We start from the raw sequence: 19,269 nt of genomic DNA, 5'->3' as shown, positions 1-19,269 counted from the left end.
AACACAAAGATAAGGATACATGTACACTCACCGAACACTTTATTAGGAACACTATGCTAATAGATGTTGGAAACATTCCTTTGAGATTCTGGTCCATGATGACATGATTGCATCACACAATTCCTGCAGATTTTTCAGGTGCACTTTCAAGCTGTGAATCTCCCGTTCTACCACATCCCAAAGGTGTTCTATTGGATTCAAATCCGGTGACTGGGAAGGCCACTGAAGAACACTGAACTCATTGTCATGTTCATGAAACCAGTTTGAGATTACTTTTGCTTTGTGACATGGTGCATTATCCTGCTGGAAGAAGGCATTAGAAGATGGGTAAATTGTGGCCATGAAGGGATGCACACGGTCAGCAACAATACTCAAATAGGCTGTGCCATTCAAGTGATGATTGATTGGTATTAACTGGTCCAATGTGTGCCAAGAAAACATTCCCCACACCATTACACCACCTCCACCATGAGAAGGTGTACAGGTGTCCCTAATAAAGTGCTCAATGAGTGTATATCATCACCATGAATCATTATATATGTCACTATTATGTCAGCACAAATTGGAGGAGAGGTAAACCACTGACCAGTAGTCTGCGTGGGAGAGTTTGAGTCTTGGTTGGGCCAAGGTGATCTGCCTCTCTCTGATGACGAAGGTCAACACCTCTTCATCACTGAGGTGCCTGTGGGGCTGAGAGCCAAACTCAAACAACTCCCAGATCACTACCCCAAGAGACCTGACAGAGAGGGAGACAAAGAGAGACAAGAAATGGAGAATAGGAAAAGAGAAGGATAGATTTGGGAGATAGAAGTCATCAAGTTGAGACTAGCAAATAGAAAACATGGCTACTTATTCACATTTTCATTTCAAAGAATGTCTTCTTGTCAAATTGCAAACTTTCTTATAATCACACATTCTATTGTGTGATTATAAGAGGTTTCCTTGTACAGGCTGTTTTCTTAGTGTGTGTGTGTGTGTGTGTGTGTGTGTGTGTGTGTGTGTGTGTGTGTGTGTGTGTGTGTGACATGAGACGTTTTCCTGTCAGACTGAGTCAGAACATACCACACATTGCTGTTCTTGGTCTGGTCAGTGACGATCAGAGATCCTCTGTACTCCTCCAGAAGCTCTGGAGCGATCCAGCGCAGAGGGATCCACAGCTTGTCTGGGGTTAAGTAATAGTCATCCTACACAAACAAACACATACAGAGAGTCATGCCTGGATTTATGATTAATACACCATCAGAGGTTTATAATACTGCAGTATAACAAGAACTATGTTGTGGTTAAAGCACAAACACACACACACACACACACACACACACACACACACACACACACACACACACACACACACACACACACACACACACACACACACACACACACACACAACTGTACTGTACCTTGTAGTGGTTGTGCGACAGACCATAGTCTCCTATTCTAACAGTGAGGTCTGAGGTAAGTAGACAGTTCCTCAAGGCCAGATCACTGGAAAGGAAAAAACAAGCAAAAACTATCTATTTATTTTTGTATCACTCAGTTACCCATTAATCAGTATGCAATTGATTTTTGTGTTCATGTACAATATAATGCATACAAATCATTGAAAAAAGCATCTAGTCATTTTGGTTAGAGAGGCATATCTGAGATCTTGATGAAGAGGTCTAAATCTTGATGAAGAGGCAGGTTGTGACCAGACTAACCTGTGGATGTAGTTGTTCTCATGGAGGTGCAGCAGGCCAGAGGTGATCTCAAATGCCATTCGCTGCAGGGTCAGTAGATCCCGGGTCAACAGGTCAGGGGTCATCCCATCTGACTTCCTCTGGGCCCTCAGATACCTCTTCAGGTCACCCTGGATGGAACACAAAACATAAGACAAATGAATAAGCATTTATAAAAAATAAATTTAAATTTAATAAATTTAAGCACAAACATACTAAATGAACACTCTACGGAGAGTAACACATATGTACATTTGTGAATTCCTGCAGTAAAAAATGTCCTTGCCGAAGTGTTTTCCTGAAAGGCAATAGCGGAATTAGTAATGAGTTGGCAATCATTGTATTAGATGTACTTGATGAAAGGGCAAGGAAATATAAAACGGAAAGCATCTATATTTCCATGAATGAAGATGTTTCTTTTTCTGTGTAAGGGTTGTACCCAGCTCAAGTAAAGAGCAGCAGTGCTGTTTTGCTTCCCTGCCTGATGCTAAATTGATTCGTTAAGAATCATTGATTGGCAAGAGTCCAATCACATGGTTCCTCAGGTCTCAATCAGTATTTGATTAAAATGAAGGGATGAAAACAAACAAACAGTATTGTATTTCAATACCCCCCTGGGACACAAATAGCTGAGAGATGGGGCTGGAGAAATGTAAGGACTGACCATCCATGAGATATACATTATAGTTTTAACAATATTTTAAAGCCATACAGTGTTTGTTTACAAGGATATTGTTTACAAACAATGGAGTAAAACAAGTTCCGATATTGGGTTCTGATGGGGTACGACAGTTGAACTAAGCTAAAGAGGCATTTATAAGTTATATTCTTCAAGAATCAATGGCTATATGTAATTAATTAAAAAGCATGTAGCACCTTTAATGTTATATTTAAGTGCAAAAAGTTACTAAGTATTCACATGGTTGTTTAATGACAAGAGGAAGTATAATCATAAACATATGTTCTAAAATGGCCTCTCTCTCCACAGTATGCCCAACTCTTCTCCATCCCATAATAGTAGTAACATGGCCTTGGGTGCATCCTCACCAGCTGACAGAACTCCATGACGAGGAGGAACGGGATGCTCTCGCTGCATTGGCCCAAACACTGGAGAATGTTGGGATGTTGGAGGCTCCTGAAGGCATAAACAGATGGAACGAGAGATAGAGAGAGATAGAAATAGAGATAGAGTGAGGAAGAGAGAGAGGGAGACAGAGAGAGAGAGAGAGAGAGAGAGAGAGAGAGATGAAACAGAAAGAGAGAGGCAATGCAGCAATGTACAGAAAGAGAGGTGAGACAGGGCCAGAAGAGAGCGGGATAGAGAGAGAACATATTGGTGCGTTAGCTTGTATGCGTTTGCTTGTGGGTGGGAGTGTTTGAGTGAGAGTGTAACAGAGAGAGAGAGGAGAGGTGAGGAGAGAAGAAGATAAAAGAAATAGGAAAAAGTGTTTCTGAGAAAGGGAGATGAAAAAACGGTGTGTGTGTGTGTGTGTGTGTGTGTGTGTGTGTGTGTGTGAAGAAAGATAGAAATAGATGGCGAGCCAAGAGTAATTGTAATCTAAGTTGAGCATAATAAATAGGTCAGTCCAGTATTCATCCATGAGCCCTGTCGCCCAGTTATACAGCAGTTCTCTCACTTCACAGCTGGTCTGCATCTCAAAATGACAAAAATAAGCATTGCTTGGCTCGAGGAAGGAAATAAGCCATACATTTGTAATTTCAGCTCTTTTTATGCCCATACTATATTCAAACACCTGTTCTGAACAATTATGTTGACTCGTGTTTGAAATGTAAAAACTGGGTAGTTTGGAGCACAAAAATGTGCATGTAAATCAACATTAAATGGCCATTTGCGACAAGGATCTAAAATGGCATACATGGTTCTTAACGATAGAATTGTTTGAATGTCTGAATTGTACATGTTTGTTGGAATTCCCCTTAAAAGTGCATGGGGACACAAAATGGCTGCCACAGTGTTGGCAGTTTCTCTGACCTGTATGGCTCAGACTCAGCCAAGAACTTCCTCTGCTCCAGAGGACTGGCACTGACACGCAGCTCCTTCACTACAGCCTGGGAGGAGCTGCAGTCACACAGCACCTCAGCTAGGATCACCTGGGAGTAGAGGGGAGGGGGGATTGGAGGGAGTGTAAGAGAGAGAGAGAGAGAGAGGGAGGGAGAGGAGAGAGGGATACAGTGGTGACTCATGAGAACTGGTAGGAAGCCAAAATTAGATAAACTGATTAAAAAAACTGTTAAAAGGATGTGTCTTGTAAAGAAAACATTGGTTTGAGAGACATTATGACACAACCGAGGGTGGTCAGGCAGGGTACAAGTTAATTATCTCACCTTTCCAAACCAGCCATTCCCTATCTCTTGAAGATAGTTAAGAGTGTGCCTTCGGAAGCACTGGGACTTTGAGTCTTTAAAAAGCACAGGAGAGAGATGAGATGAGAGGGGAAAGAATAATCATGCATCATTTAATGCATTGAAATTAAGTTTGCTGCCATTATGGCATTAGTTAGTCAAATATTGTTTCAGCTACAGCAGTGCAATATCAGCATTTAGTAGGGGGTCCAATCTAAACCTGTGTGTACTCTTTAATGCATCCCTCTCAGAACAACTGCACCAAAACAAGGGAAGCCAATCTTGGTTCTGGAGGTCTACAGCGTGTGGATATTATTCAAGCCCAGTACCAACACACCTGGTGCAACTAATCAACAAGCATTTGATTAGTTCAATCAGGAGTGTTAGTATGAGCTGGAACAAAAGCCTGCACCCACTGCAGTCTTAGTAGACCCAGTATTGGCCACCCCTGCACCACAGAAGAAGGGGCTCTTACCTGAGCCATTCTGTAGGGCAGGGCAGTTGGGCCTGTCCCTGAGTGGCAGGGTGTACACCTCTGGGAGGGAGGGGCAAGAGGAGAGACTGTCCTCCTGGGCGGGGCTTGAACCCCCTGAACACTCCTCCGCTTCCGCATTGTCAAACTCCTGATTGGACACGGATAAACACAGGAAAATGTGGAAGAATTAGAGGTGCATTATAAAGTAAAACATTTAAATCAAATAAAAACCTTATTCAAAGTAGATTTAAAAATCTCAATGCAATACATGAAAATTCAGCAGATGCATCACAATAGTCTAAAGTGGCTTCTGCTTCATCTCTCCTCTTCTTCATGTGAACTGATGTGATGAAATTTGACTGATGAAAGCATCTTGTAGGTATCTTATTGCTTTCTCTAAGGATAGGAAGGCCACTTTAAACTATTCAGATGCATCCAGTATGCTGGCTGAAATACCAATACCACATTGTCAGGTGAAAAAGTTTCATTTGGAATCAGAATAAGAAAACATTATTGATCATTTCTACTTCCTTAAATACTCAACCAACCAACTGGCTTTCAGAACAAACATAATTATTGTGCATGTGGTAAAGTATTATGGATCTCCAAAGACTCATTAACTAATTTCATGACCTAAAGACTAAAATATAGGGTCACATAATGCTCAACACATAAAACTAATTACTAACACAATGACCACATATCTATACAGAGTTTAAATCATGGGCTTCCCAGGGAATCACCATGAGTGTGTGGTCCAGCCCACTATTTTCATAGATTCACCCAAGCTTCTACTGTATGTGTATTTAGAACCCTGGGTAGACATGCATCTCCCAGCATGCAGGCATGCACACAGTGTGACAACGTAGACGAAACAGGTGAATAAGTCTCTTACATGATGGAGACTTACATTGAATCCCACTCCTCCTCTTTTACAGCACAGGCAGGTGAGGAGCAGCAGAACAAAAGAAACGAGCCCCGAGCAAGAGATGAGGATGACGACGTATGGTGGAGGAGAGAGAGACGCAGCCCTGGATTGAGAGACTTAAAGGAAGATAGGGGGATGTGGGAGAGGAAAGGAGGAGGAAAAGGGTTAATGTTGTCAATCAGCTAGATATTCCTGAAGGAAACACTGTTGTTAGGTTGGAGTGTGGGTGAGTGAGAGAGTGAATGAATGAGGGGAGAAAGAGACACTTCATTGAACAGGAAAAAGGTTGAAGTCAGTGTTACAATATCGAGGAGATTGATTGGGGGGGAAACCATTGGCATACTTTCATAGTGGTAAGTTTGGAACAGAGCGGAACACCCCAATGAACAGCTTGCATTGGGATTTGGGAGAAGCAGGAGAGGAAATCAACTTTGGAGGAAACCATCGTCTGAATCAATAAAAGGAATGAGAGATCGGAATCAAAGTTAAAGTTGGGAAAGTCTACCATTCCGGTTAGGAAAGAGAGGGGAGGTGGGGGGGGTATCAAAAAACGGCATTCCTTCAAGGAAACACAGTTGAGAAGCAGGGGAGAGGGTTGGAGTAGTCATTTAGGTGAGGCCGCTAAATGGGGAGGGTTGGAAAAGAATCACTCAAATCAGGAAGGTTGGCTACTTAGGTGAGAAGGAGGAGTTGGGGCATTTTTTAACATTTGTACCTCAACTTGGTCGATTGTGAGGAGCGAACCATCTGTGAAAAAGAGAAGGGGGGAGGGCAGGGTGGTTAAAAACCCTTCACAAGTTCTAACTGCGTAAATTTGCACCTGTAAATCCTAAAGCCACCTGCATTGCTAAATACAATCACTTACTAATTATTAAAGACTGTCTAGGTAAAATTGCCAAAGTCATCTGTTGATACTTCTCAAACATCTATGAGGACACTTGCATGTCACTGATCAAGGATCATGAACGACGAAAGGATCCATTCAAGGATCCAAACTTTGCGTGATTTGAATATAAACAGGCTTATCAATCATAACGAACACCATGCATGTCCAGCATTTATCAACACTTGTAGATATTCTTCAACACATTATTCAAAACAAAATGACTAGTGTTCCCACCACTTCATGTGCATGAGTGTAAACTATGGTGTGAAGATGCAGCACCATTCCAGTAGTCTAAACAAAATACTTTAATTGATGTTTGCCCTATTGGATCAATGTGTAGGCCTAACTGTGATTAACAGCATTGGCAAAGACCCACTTTCACCTCTCACTCAACAAATCCAACAAAAGTCAAATCCCACACATTGAGATTCCAGTTTCAGATAGGCAATCAATTGAATATTTTCATGAAGTCCTTGATTGATTAGACATTGGGGGAAATCCAAGTGATCTCAACCAAGGTAAGTGAGGATGTGTTGAGATTAGAAATAGCCAGGAGTTACTCATTGGAAACAGGCTATATTTGTGTTAGATCTACCTACAATGGGCCTATGATTCATTCCATCCTCAAATGCCTGTTTCCTGGAAAAAATGCTAATAAACCATAAGAGGCCTAAAACATTATGGCCTATTCTAACAAATTCTAATGAAAGCCATATGCATGGATTATTTGCTGATCATGAATGTGTAACAATCTCCTTCACTCATGGTGAATTGTATGCTATACCCAAATGATATGACATGATTATGGAATACATTGGAAGCTGTTTGAAATAACAGGCATAAACATTTGAAATTAATCTTTTCACTGTACAGTATGATACCAGAATATGTATGCTTCCACCATCAGTAGGCTAGATAGATGCATAATTCCTAGGCAATTCTATTCTTTCATCTATCCCTAGACAGATGTCCAGACAGACACTGCATATAAATAGGGACATAACAGGGGCCTATTCCACCAGCTCCAGTGCCAACAGCTCTTATCAAAACAATACACCACAACACCATGACTGCACATTATACACAAACAAAACACTCAATGCCTGATAATGGGGAAATATCTCATCTGATGAACAAACGCTACTTTAGAGGTTGTTCATTTAATTTCATGTTCATTTCCATAATCCACGCTGGCCAATAGGCTAAATATAAATATGAATATTACACACTGGCAAATTACTTATTTAATATTCAGTCGCTATTTCCCCTCTATTTTCACATGCCATCGATTTTCGTATGGCCTAACAACGAAATAAGGTCGGGATTCAGATTTCAGATTTCACAGCAAATATACATTATGATTCCATGATAATACTGTGGCCATTGTCTATATGGACCTTATCCCCACTGTAATGGTTGTATAGGCTAGGCCTACTATAATAATGTCAGCCATGAAAGAGAATATGTGTTATTATTTTTATGAGGCTGTGTCACTGCGATTCGATGGCATAATATTTCCTCATGTATTCATAACCCTCTCATACATCCCCTCCCACCTCCCCCTCTCCTTTTTTCTCCTAGCATCAATTTTATTACATTCAACCGACACCACTCACCTTCTCTCTGCGGGGCTCCAAGGGCTCTCTCCGGGTTGAAGTACATCATCCCCGCTAGAACTATCACCCAGCAGTGTCGTCGCATCGTCGCGGGATCCACGGCACAACCATTCGAGCGATGCTTTCGGTCTTCTCCCCCTCTCCGCTACAGTCTCCCGTCTATCGTCTCCTAGTCTGGCGCTGTCTCCCCCCGCTAATAAAGAACGTCTCCTTGTTGTTGTGCTCCCCTTCCCTCCACCGTTTGATCCCCCCTAATCCGCAATTAAACACGGTGTGAGGGACGCTCTTTTGTGCATCCCGTCCTTCCGACCCAATCCAGCACTCAACGAATCCAAAGCCGCTCCATTAGCGGTCTTTCACAAAAACAACAAATAACCCTGGTGAGGTCAAAAAACATCCGCTATTTTTCAGTTTGGGCTCTTTCCCCCCTCACCGACACACTGTGCGCGTGTAGTATTTCTACCGTTAAACGTTGACTACGTCAGACACAACTGAGCTTGCATTATCGTGGTTCGCTCGTCGTTGTGTGTAAATTCAAGATTGTGCGTCTGTCTCGCATCAACCAGCCGTTGTCTCGGGTTCGTCCATGTACACCTGTTTTTAGATTAACATGATTTGGTTCATTATGACATTGGCGCAATCTCCTGAAATGTGATGGACTTGCGAACAACAATTATAATACATCGGATGTTTTAATCACAAGACAGGTCAGGATTCTGGAATTTATTAATATTTTGTTGATTTACATTGACATGTATCCAAATAGTGTATTGCAACGTTTGTTTTATTAACATGCATAGGCCTATTACAATACTAAATCATGAAGACCCAAATTGGAACCTAGCTGTTATCTTAAAAAAAAAAAATAGACTTGTTAATTGACACAATTACATTTCTGACACATTACCACTTATAATAATAGGCTACATCAAACACAGTGTAACTTTATCAAGCTGTTGGGTGGTCTTGCTTTTTGGAGCTCAATTATTGCTCAGTAGTTTATCACATAGCAGAATGCCAGACACACTCATTCAGGCTCTGTCGTGACAGGCTGCTTTCCTTTCCTCCCCACCTTCCACTCTGATAGGGTGCCAATAGTTGTCTGAAGTGGCTTCCTCACCTTGTCTCCAGTCCTTCAATTTGACTGATTCGATAACAGCGGCAATGCCGAGAGATTGATTTCACCCATCTTGTTCTTTAATATCAGTACAAAGGAAAGAAGACGGGAGGTGAAGCCACTTTAGACTACTGGGACACATCCCAGCCCATAGATAAACAACCATATTGTGCTCCCCAGTCCAATTTGTTTGAAGATCGGTGCAGATGCAGAAGAAAGATACCACAGGATATTGGCTCTATTGTATGCCTAATAACTCAATCATGAAATCATCTGTCAACAGAACGTTTTTTTTTTTTATCTCAAGAATCTTCCTGGATAGCCAGATAAATAAATAAATTAACGAAGTTGATTGTTTTTCATTGTCCTCATTCATTCTCATAAATCATACATCTCTCCTCTATGTTCCAGCACAAATAGCCTAAAAGCACTCACGTCACATCAATACAAAAAAAAGTTCCAGGTTCTCTTGTGTATGAGATTGGTGTGAATTACAATAACAGTTTGTCTAGATTTTACAATAAAGGGACTGCACTCTAAATTAACAATCACAAACGCTTAAAATGCCTCTTCAATATGAATACAGTCGCACGCTTGCCATGTCTCAAGAGTTCAGTGTCTATGGTCCACACCTCAACACTGGCTTATGACTTCAAAAAAATATCTCTCCAGTCATCCCGATCCCTCCTCTGACGCTTGCGAGCCAGCTCTGGAAAGTAGGCACTGTTGTACGGTCTTTCCCTCTCCTCAGTCTCTCTCCCATGCTCCTTTTCTTTCCCTCCTCCGTTCCTCTGGTCCAACAAGGCCTGGGCTCTCCGCTTCTCCTCGGCTTCTCTCTGTAATCTCTCCGCGCGCAACCTTTCAATAGAGCTAGAAAAGAAGAGAGGTTGCCATCAAATTAGTGTTTTTCAAGAGACTTGTGCATCTCTTCCAAGTGGTCATGGTAGTGAAGTGGCTAAAGAGCAGAGATATCTGGGTGTGTTACTTGATCAAAAGAAACAAAACCTTTGAAAGAGACATGTAAGTTAACTAAGCCATAGTTTTTAATCCATCCATATATGGCATTTTAAAAGCAAATGCATAAGATTATCAGTTAATGTCACTTAAATCTATGATGTGTGTAATATAGTTGATAAATTGGAAGGAGCAGTTTTCTCACCTGTCTCCACTGCTCCTCTTCTCCCCTCTATCCCACTTCTCCTTTCTCTTACTCTTGTGTTCTTTCCTATCCTTCACTGCCAGGGCTTTCTTCATCTCTCTCAAGGGATCAAGACTATCCTTCAGTTTCATGTCTCTCTTTGCCTTCTCCTCCTCACTTAGTGGTGCTCTTTTTCCTTTGTCCTTCTCTTTCTTCGCTTTCTCCTCTTTCTTCTCTTTCTCTTCTTTTTCCCGGCCAGTTTTCATGTACCATGGTGTCACCTCTGTCCCTGGTTGTGGGCCCAGGGACACCAGAAGACCAATGGCTCGTTCCTGACGCTCCTAGAACCAGATGGGATGCATAGAGTCAGAAATAGTAGACTCTCCCTTCCAAATAAACATTTTATGGTGGGTGGACCGGTGGCCATATTGTGTGTAGCATTTTTAATAGATCCATATCATTGTGGTTAGAATTATTTTTATTGAATACTATGGAGGGCAAACTATCCATCTCATTGGCTCAAAGCATACCATAGAACATGTCTTGAAATCTTGGTGCCATTGTTGCCCATGAAAATTATTTAAATCTCAAAATCAAGTTTGCAGAACTCTGCGTGTACAGGCTGTAGTTTTGGACAAAAACAAATCATGTGCTCTCTGTCAGTCACTGACTGGCTGACTAACTCCAATGGAGACAAGACGTTTTGAGAAACAAGCATGTTCTGTGAAAAGAGATGCAAAAAGCAGTATATGTGCACAAGGAAACTTCATTGAAGGAGAGGTGGTAGAAAGAAATGGTAGCAAGGTCACCTGTTCAGCTTTCTTGTCTTTGAGATAGTCCTCATTTCCTTTCTTCTCCGAAGACTCCTCAAGAGGAAATAAATTGAGGTGTTCCAGTACTCCTCTCCCTTCCCCCACTCTCTCTTCTCCCCCTTTATCATCTTTCCATCCCTCTGTCTGTTGAAGAGCAGCTCGTGACTTCGATCTCAGGTACTCTGTACGAGCCTACAACAATGAAGTAAAGCAGAGATCATGACAATGGAATAGGCATGGATTTTAAAACAACATCCAGCAAAATATTTAAATTACCTAAGTTGACCTATGTACTTCAGCATACTCATTATAATGTAACAACTATACACTGTTATTTTCAAGTGCTACTTTTGGCATTATTGTATCATGCCAAGGGTTCGGTCCGTATAAATATATCATGAGAAGTTGAGAAATAGCAGTTTGGGGCCCGGGTGGGAGACAACGTAGGAATGGTTACCTCCTGCTCTGCGCGCTCCACACGGCGTTGGGACTCGCGCTCCTCTTCAGCGGCTTGCGCTTCGTCTTTACGCACGCGCGCGATGTTGTCCTTGTTGCGAACATGCCAGCTCTTTTTGGGTAGAATGTTCATTTTATTCCTCAACTACGTGTCTCTTTAAGTTTGAATCTTTGTCATGTACAGTATAGCTAGCTAGGTAAATGGTCACTCCCTCCCACAAACCAGAGCAAGCTAGCAGGCTAGTTAGCTGACTAGCAATTTCTCATCGAATATTTCAATCTTTTACCCAGCACTTTAAAAACACAGGTTTGATTCCGACGCTGTGCTGGTAACATATGTTGCCTCATCTATTAAACATAACTGGCTAACCAAGAACAATATACTAACTTACAAATCCGAGAAGTGAACTTGCTATCAAAGCTCTTGCGGAAAACAACCCGGATACACGTGCCCATAACATGTGACGTAATCATGCTAGCGCTTGAAAAATAGTGCACCCTCTCTCTCTCAGGACAACAGGGGGCACACGAGGACTTGATACTCTACTATCTTCTACATCATAACCAACCAATTATCTGAAATACAACAATTACGAGCTATATAAACTCTATGGCATGGATCTTTATTTGAAAGCAAAGAAAATAGAGATATTAAACACAAGTGAGAAATAATTAAGAAGTCAAAGCATTTGTCCCTTTCATAATGCATACAGTAGTTGCCTCATTATCAAGTTGAGCACTGAAGTAAGATTACTATATAGAGAATTTAACTCCATAACGGAAAAACTCGCATAACACGTTCTAATTTAAAGAAAACATGGAACTATCAATTCTGAAAACAATCATTGCATGAACATTTTTTTACATTTTTTGTTTGTAGATCTGATGTCAAAAATACCATGTGGTCTATCAGAGGGCAAGGTGTCAGATCGATCAGTGTCTAGAGGTTAGGTCTGCAGTGTATAAGTTGGGATTCTTGTACTCCATGATTCAGTTTCCATCCCACACTGCACTAGTGTCATACAGTAGTTGTCCATTCTTCATCTTTGGTCCCTCGGAACCCCTATCTTCCTGCTTAACTCCTCAATCTGCTTGACCAGGAACTGCTTGTCACGGCCCTCCTGTTAACCAACAGGAAACACTGCATAGGTAATACTACACATCTGAGCTATCAGGAGAGCACATTCTGTATCCAGGGTTGACGACCACAGGAATGTGATTAGACATTAGACATGTATAAAACTCACCAGTTTAAGCTGAGCCCTTAGCAGAGCAACACTGTTCCCATAGACTGAGGAGAGGGCGACCACAAAACAAAGAACTACACTGTAAGGGAGAGAGAATCTGTGTTTAAACATTACTCTTCTTATGGAATCTTATGGACTGTATACATGGAGACAGCACATAGCATGGCCATAACAAGTGTATGCAGGTATAGGCATCCCATGTGGCAAAAGTAAACAAGCAGTAGAGAGCAAGTTTCCCTAATGGTGAGATAATCAACAACATAGAAACAATGACATAGAAAGTGACAAATTATTTATAATGTAACCCATGTATCTAGAGGTGAAAAAAACATTTTTGTCACTCACCAGGAGAACAGACAAAGAGGGATGGAAAAGGCTTGGGAGCCAGTGTAGAAGAGGAACTCCTGTGTTGTTTGAGAGAGTGTATCAAAGCTGTTGGGAACGATATCCCACATTGTAGAGAGAGAACGGAATGGCCCACAGCTCATGGAGGGATGGATCCTGAGAATAACACAGAGACACAGTAACAACACCAGTGGTATTACATGCATCTCTGTTGCTCCTCTGCTTCCTGTTATCATTACCTCTGATACTAACACTGCTATAACACTGCTATAACACTGCTACAACCATAAAAGCTCAAATCAATAGTAATGCCAGTAATGCCAATGTGAGCAGCAGGGAGGATTCAGTCAGGCACTCACTCGGCCAGACTGTAGATCATGGCAACCAGGGCAAGGATCCAGCCAAACAGCAGCACGACCAGGAAGAATACGGTGGAGGTGGTGGAGCGGAACGTCTTCACCGCTGGACGACAGTTAGAAAACAGATTTATCTGGAGAGGAGAGGGAGGAGAAACTGTGAACCTGTCAACTTAGGATTCTGCCCATAAGTAGTTCTCAACTTGACCAAGAAAAATGTCTATGGAAATGTGTGTGTACCCCAGTGGTACAGCAGTACTCTAAGCAACCTCACCTTCTTGCAGTAGAAGAAGATGATGAACTTGAGGGTGTTGATGACAGGCAGCAGAGGGCAGAACAGAGCCCCGGTCCACACCACCGTCTGACCGTAGACCAGACCCAGCACGTTGGGAGGGACCAGGAATTCCTGCCGACCCACCCACCGGGTCAGCTTACAGGAACAGTGGTCCACCACTATCCTGGTCAATACACAATTCAGTCATTTACTTTAAAACTAAACCAGGGGCGCTTAGTGGCGTAGCACACTAATGCAAGGTTTCTGGTTCGATTCCGACCCTCGACACGTCTTGCATGTCATCCCTCCTCTCTCTCCCATCCTTCCTGTCAATCTCTACTGTCTCTATCCCAATAAAGCAGAAATGCCCTAAAAACATATTTAATAAAATAAAACTAAAGCAGACATTTAGCACAGCCATAACCTCATCAGCGGTCTCCATTTACATTTAAACCAATGAGGAATTTCCCTCAATGGTGATTGAGTACCTGCGTGGGAACTCGACCAGGATGAGGACAGCGATGGTGGTGAGGAAGTCGAACACGGCCAGTTTGTACATCTCCTGTCCCACACGTGTCTCCCAGCACTATGACACAGACACACACACGCACACAGTTAGAGAGATAGCAGGTGGCACAATGAAAAATAAGACACTACATCTCGATAGTCATCTCAAGCTTTTGAGATTAAGTATTTCCCTCATCTGCACTGATGAGAAAAGTGGACAGGGGAAGGCAACCTCCTCAGAGGCCTCCACCATCCTGCTTCCACCTCCTGTGTTTTCAGATTAATGCAGGTGATGGAGAGGAAATCAGAAGTGGAGGCCACTTACCGGATAATCCTGGTAGTTGTACTCGCACAACTCACAGGAGTCTTTACTGCCCTCGTAGCAGGTGATCTGATTCCACAGAGTGAAGAGGAGCACACCCAGACTGACCATGCGCAGAACTACTGACCTGAACACAAACAAGAGACGAACACATGGACCACTGAAATAATGTGATTCTGTATCCTCTCAACACACGGACAAGCGTGTGTATATATATACACACACACACACACACACACACACACACGTACCTGAACAGTGCCACTATGACGGTGGTGCTGGGAGAGTATCTCTCCAGCAGGGCAATCTGGTCACAAATAAGGGGCACCAGGAAGTTGCTTGTAGTGATGACGATGGAGGGTAGGTACTCCAAGAGCAGGCCCTCGATCCCTGTCTTCTCGCTTTCTCTCTGAATGACAAGAGGAAGGGGTCAAGGGTCAAAGTTCAGCTAGAAAAGACCCAATACTGAGAGCTATTAGACTAAGAAAGAAATGTCAATATTAATTTGGACTGACCTGGCTGAACTGAGTGGCCTGGGCGATGCAGTAAAAGGCTGCTCCAATAAGGGCCAGACAGACAACGTGGAGGACAAGGCGAAGAGAGTATCGACCCACCATCTGACCCAAGGTCAGAGACTTTGCCTTCTTCAATAACCTCTCCTCCTCCAGGTCCACCTAACAGAGGGAGGGAGAGAGAGAGAGAGAGAGAGAGAGAGAGAGAGAGAGAGGGCAGGAAAACAGAAGACTCAATTCAATGAACAATAACTGCATGACTCAAATCCTTCTTTCGCCGTCAAAACCCTGTTTACTGTGTGTGTGGTGAGGGATGTGTACTTAATGACCTGTGGACCTGTCCTCTTGAAGGACAGTTATCACCATTATTGTCAACATCATCCACCCTTTTGTGAATGGCAGAGAGCCTCACTGACCTGTAGCTGGTAGCGGACGCTATTCTGTTTCAGTCTGGTGGCCCGGTATCCCTGGCAACCATAGTCCCAGCCAGTGAACACCATCTTGCTGTAATTACCGGCGGCACCTCCACCTGTTGCAACAACTACACGAGCTGCGCCCCCCATGCTGTGAGTGACCAATCAGAGTGGGGAATACAGTAGCCGGTCAATACAATGGCCCCTTGGGTCAAAGATGCACAATTCAAGTTTTTAATTTCTACATCTAGGGCCAGATGGAACTGTTCTGCGTTGGGGAACTGACCGTACGATGATGCAGATGAGACAGAAAGCAAAGTAGAAAACTGCGGTGAGGATGTAGGCCAGAGGGAGATTGTAGGAGAACCCACTGCTCTCTGCCACGGTGTTATTGTAGTAGCCATAGAACAGGTAGGAATACTCCATAAAGCCCTGGAACATGGAGAGAGGAGATAGAGGATGTGAGCTTGTACATAATGGAACACACAGAGCATAATAATTCCCACCCATAATGGTATTCCTCTTCTCCTCAATCACAATATGTGTGAGACGTCAGGGACAGTTATAAAAGTACCATGGTGTTCAGCTGGATGTGTTGGGATCTATCCATACCAATACACAGTAGTAACACAATATCAGCACAGTTCTAATGAATTTTATTGTCATGTTTGGGTTCTTGTTCCCTCAAGTGGAACAGTATGACTTGATTTAACTTGGGTCTCACCGTTCCAGAAAGTAGGTTGATGAAGTAAGTGTAGAACACCACCAAGCCTTGAGGGTTAGGGTCATAGAACATGCATTTCTCTGAACCTATATAACACAAAGTACAGGGAAACAAACAACAGTCACTTTCAGTATACATACATCACTGTCAAGCTTTTTTATCCAGTGTTCAATATCACACACAATTCCAGTCTGACTCTCTCAATTTGAATTCCCCAAGGTACCCCAAGGTCATGTTAGAATTTTTGAATTTTTGAATTTCTTTATTTAACCAGAGCAGTCACATTGAGATTATCATCTCTTTTACAAATGGGCCTGTTAGGGTGCAAGGAAATGCCTTGGGCCCAACTTTAATACTTTAAATAAAAGAAGAAACATCAGATTCCGGAGTCTAACCAACCTGTTCCTCTGGCAGAGTGCACAATCTCCCTCTGTCTCAAAGTCTCTCAGATAAGGTGTTTTTCGCAAAATCCTTATATATGGCTTTTCTCAGGGACAGTAACCCACAACAACAAAAGGCCCCACCTTGGTTAGTGTGGTCTTGCACCTAAATCAGCACGTAACCACCAGCAGAGAGAGGCCAGGGGACAGATATAACTGTCTCCCCTCACAAGCCCTGGCCACACTGCAGGCTTGGCATAGTAGCTTTCTGTTCCATAATTTCTAAATAAATTTAAATTATGCTACTTAGTTTAGGAAAATCCTTTGAGGGGAAACCAGCAACTACGACTGCTATTGTTTTCCGTTTTCATTCACTTATTGCAATCAAGACCACATCCCCTAAGAGAGAGCTGTTGCTAGGAAACGGTTACAGGGGATAGCGAGAGCACATTGTAAGGTATTGGAGAGACTGAGACAGAATAATTGTGCTGAGGAATGAAAGTGAGAATGGACTGGACTGGAATGTAGATTGCCATCAGCCTCTAACCATGAATCATGGGCCCTGTTGAAATACTGTGCAACTGCTGTTGCCCCCTTCCTTAGAGTAATCACATATCTGTTGTGACTGGGTTGGTGAAGGCTTTCAGAGGAAAGTATTAACCAAGCTGACTATTATTAGTTAGCCTCTAAGAAGTGACATCAATGGGGGGTCAAAAGGGAGGGAAATGAGAACTGTGGCTTTGAAACAACTTGTTGCTCTAGATTATATTGTTGTATTGTAACTATCAGTTCTTACCAGTGATGTTGACTGTGACGTTGGAGCTGCTGTCGATGGATCTGAACACGATGCTGGGGACGAGGACGAACCCAGCAATCAGCAGGAACGATAGGAAGTTGAGCACCACCAGGAACCTTAAGAACACAAAGTAAGACAGGACACCACCGCCGAAGTGCCCTGCGGAGACAGAGGCAAGACATCATAATTGACATTGAGATGATAAAAAATGTGACAGGAGAAAACAGTCTGTTATAAGCTTGGTGACATACTTTCCAATAATGGCAAACAGTATGTGTCTGTGTGTGTGTGTGTGTGTGTGTGTGTGTGTGTGTGTGTGTGTGTGTGTGTGTGTGTGTGTGTGTGTGTGCGCGTGTGCGCATGTGTGCGGGCGTGTACAGGTGTCTGCAAGAGCATTTACATTGATTGAGCCACAACCTGATTTAATTGATTACTACAGTACTGTATATGTGATTGTGTGTCTCACCCCCGATCTTGTGCAGAGATCTCTTCCATAGTGTTATATAGGCCAGGATTCCCCTGGCGTTGGAGTTGAACCTCTTCAGGGACATAGATTTGCTCCTCTTCCATGACTGCCAACTCGTTACCACGGGCACCCGCATCTGCTGTACCTCCCTGTGATGGAAAGGAGAGAGAGAGAGAGAGAGAGAGAGAGAGAGAGAGAGAGAAGTGACGTATTTCTGTCCTGTCTAGCATGGCCAGCTAGTGACTACCACAGATGTCCCGTACCGTACTGCTCTCTTCAGGCCCATGGGCAGAGGCAGGACCTTGAGGTCCTGGGGGGCTTCATCCCCCTCCCCGTCCTCAGAAGGGGTAGAACCCCAGTTGAACTGAGGGGCGTTCTGATTGGACACTCTGGACGGAGCCCTCCGTAACCTTGGTGACTGCTCGGTGCCATGGTAACTGTTGCCTTGGATGGAGAGGGCAGAGGAGAGACAGTGACATACTGTATACAGCACAGTGACAGGAGTCAGTCAACCAACCCAGAGGGCCAGTGTTATTGTGCGTGTGTGAGAAAACATAACATTGTATATTTAAACATCTTTTGGAAGTTAAAATTCCTACAAAACTAAATTAAAGTAACAGGATGTTCTGCTATGCAAAGTACACATGTGAGCGATGAGCAACAGGTAAGCGATGGTGATGAGGAAGCAAATCACTGGGCACAAACACACACCTGTATAGGTGAGAACACAAACCACACAGCTTACCTGCCATAGTTGAGCCCTGTCTCTGTAGCTCCCTCATGTCCATGATTTAATCACAGAGAATTCCACCAACACTTCAGTCCTATATGTCTCAAACCAATCAAAAGGCTAAGACATATCTGGGCTAGATGAGTTTTCTCATTCAATCTAACATACACAATTGATTGTCAGTGAGGAAACAGTGCCTATCCAGGAATCTCTCTCTCTCTTTCGCTCCCTCCTACTCTCGGACTTTGCTCCTTATGTAAATGATCATCTCTCCTGCCCGGGTACTTCCTTGTATGTTTAACCCGTTACCACCTGCAATGACGGAGGGCCACTCACAACTCTGACAGCATAGTAACCAATACAGCATCAAAAAGCTGCTAAAGTAAATACAAAGATAGGAAACACTTCCACCAGTGTGTTTGATAGAAAGATATATGAATCTGTCAGATAAGAAACAATTCTCTAGGTAGAATAGAAACTCCTGCTTCTCATACCTGTTATTCAATTAATTTTGTATGTGTGATGCTGTTGAGGATTATATGAAATTTGATTAGGGTTTCCAGTAAGGCACCATTATCTTGCAGCTTCAGTTCATAATTGTTTGTGAGCACTGAAGAGAAATGTTGTCAGGTAACCATAGGGGCAAATCAGCGCAGTGAGAGTTGCTCTGTGTGTGTGTGTGTG

The 19,269-nt window shown here is 42.9% G+C and overlaps 2 protein-coding genes across 2 annotated transcripts; both read right to left on the bottom strand.

Moving 5' to 3' along the window:
- Positions 1–8,698: 8,698 nt before the first annotated feature.
- Positions 8,699–11,946, bottom strand: leng1 (leukocyte receptor cluster (LRC) member 1). Its single transcript, XM_083679778.1, has 4 exons — positions 11,515–11,946; positions 11,055–11,249; positions 10,267–10,586; positions 8,699–9,977 (listed from the first exon to the last, which is right to left on the bottom strand). Exons 1-4 carry the CDS (start codon positions 11,644–11,646, stop codon positions 9,752–9,754), a joined length of 873 nt encoding a protein of 290 aa, XP_083535904.1. The 5' UTR covers positions 11,647–11,946; the 3' UTR covers positions 8,699–9,751.
- A 170-nt stretch (positions 11,947–12,116) lies between these two features.
- tmc4 (transmembrane channel-like 4) lies at positions 12,117–18,766 on the bottom strand. The gene is made up of 16 exons (XM_083678490.1): positions 18,601–18,766; positions 18,119–18,299; positions 17,856–18,004; positions 17,390–17,548; positions 16,214–16,299; positions 15,776–15,921; positions 15,493–15,640; positions 15,080–15,238; positions 14,816–14,973; positions 14,568–14,691; positions 14,224–14,321; positions 13,736–13,919; positions 13,465–13,595; positions 13,106–13,261; positions 12,761–12,839; positions 12,117–12,634 (listed from the first exon to the last, which is right to left on the bottom strand). Exons 1-16 carry the CDS (start codon positions 18,641–18,643, stop codon positions 12,554–12,556), a joined length of 2,082 nt encoding a protein of 693 aa, XP_083534616.1. The 5' UTR covers positions 18,644–18,766; the 3' UTR covers positions 12,117–12,553.
- Positions 18,767–19,269: the final 503 nt, after the last annotated feature.

The sequence above is a fragment of the Argentina silus genome, assembly GCF_951799395.1.
Source record: "Argentina silus genome assembly, chromosome: 10".
In the NCBI taxonomy this organism is placed as follows: Eukaryota; Metazoa; Chordata; class Actinopteri; order Argentiniformes; family Argentinidae; genus Argentina; species Argentina silus.
The sequence above is the reverse complement of the archived record's forward strand: the minus strand, read 5'-3'. Positions and strand labels throughout refer to the sequence as shown.

What these genes read in the sequence shown, in the direction of transcription:
- tmc4 (XM_083678490.1), bottom strand. Translation starts at nt 18,643, where the DNA reads ATGGACATGAGGGAGCTACAGAGACAGGGCTCAACTATGGCAG. An exon ending in CTCATCTGCATCATCGTACG is followed by an intron (nt 15,641 to 15,775) that starts GTCAGTTCCCCA and finishes GGTCACTCACAG; the next exon opens with CATGGGGGGCGCAGCTCGTG. An exon ending in ATGATCTACAGTCTGGCCGA is followed by an intron (nt 13,262 to 13,464) that starts GTGAGTGCCTGA and finishes TGTTATTCTCAG; the next exon opens with GATCCATCCCTCCATGAGCT.
- leng1 (XM_083679778.1), bottom strand. Translation starts at nt 11,646, where the DNA reads ATGAACATTCTACCCAAAAAGAGCTGGCATGTTCGCAACAAGGACAAC. An exon ending in TGGAGCGCGCAGAGCAGGAG is followed by an intron (nt 11,250 to 11,514) that starts GTAACCATTCCT and finishes TCATTGTTGTAG; the next exon opens with GCTCGTACAGAGTACCTGAG. An exon ending in AAGACAAGAAAGCTGAACAG is followed by an intron (nt 10,587 to 11,054) that starts GTGACCTTGCTA and finishes ATCTGGTTCTAG; the next exon opens with GAGCGTCAGGAACGAGCCAT.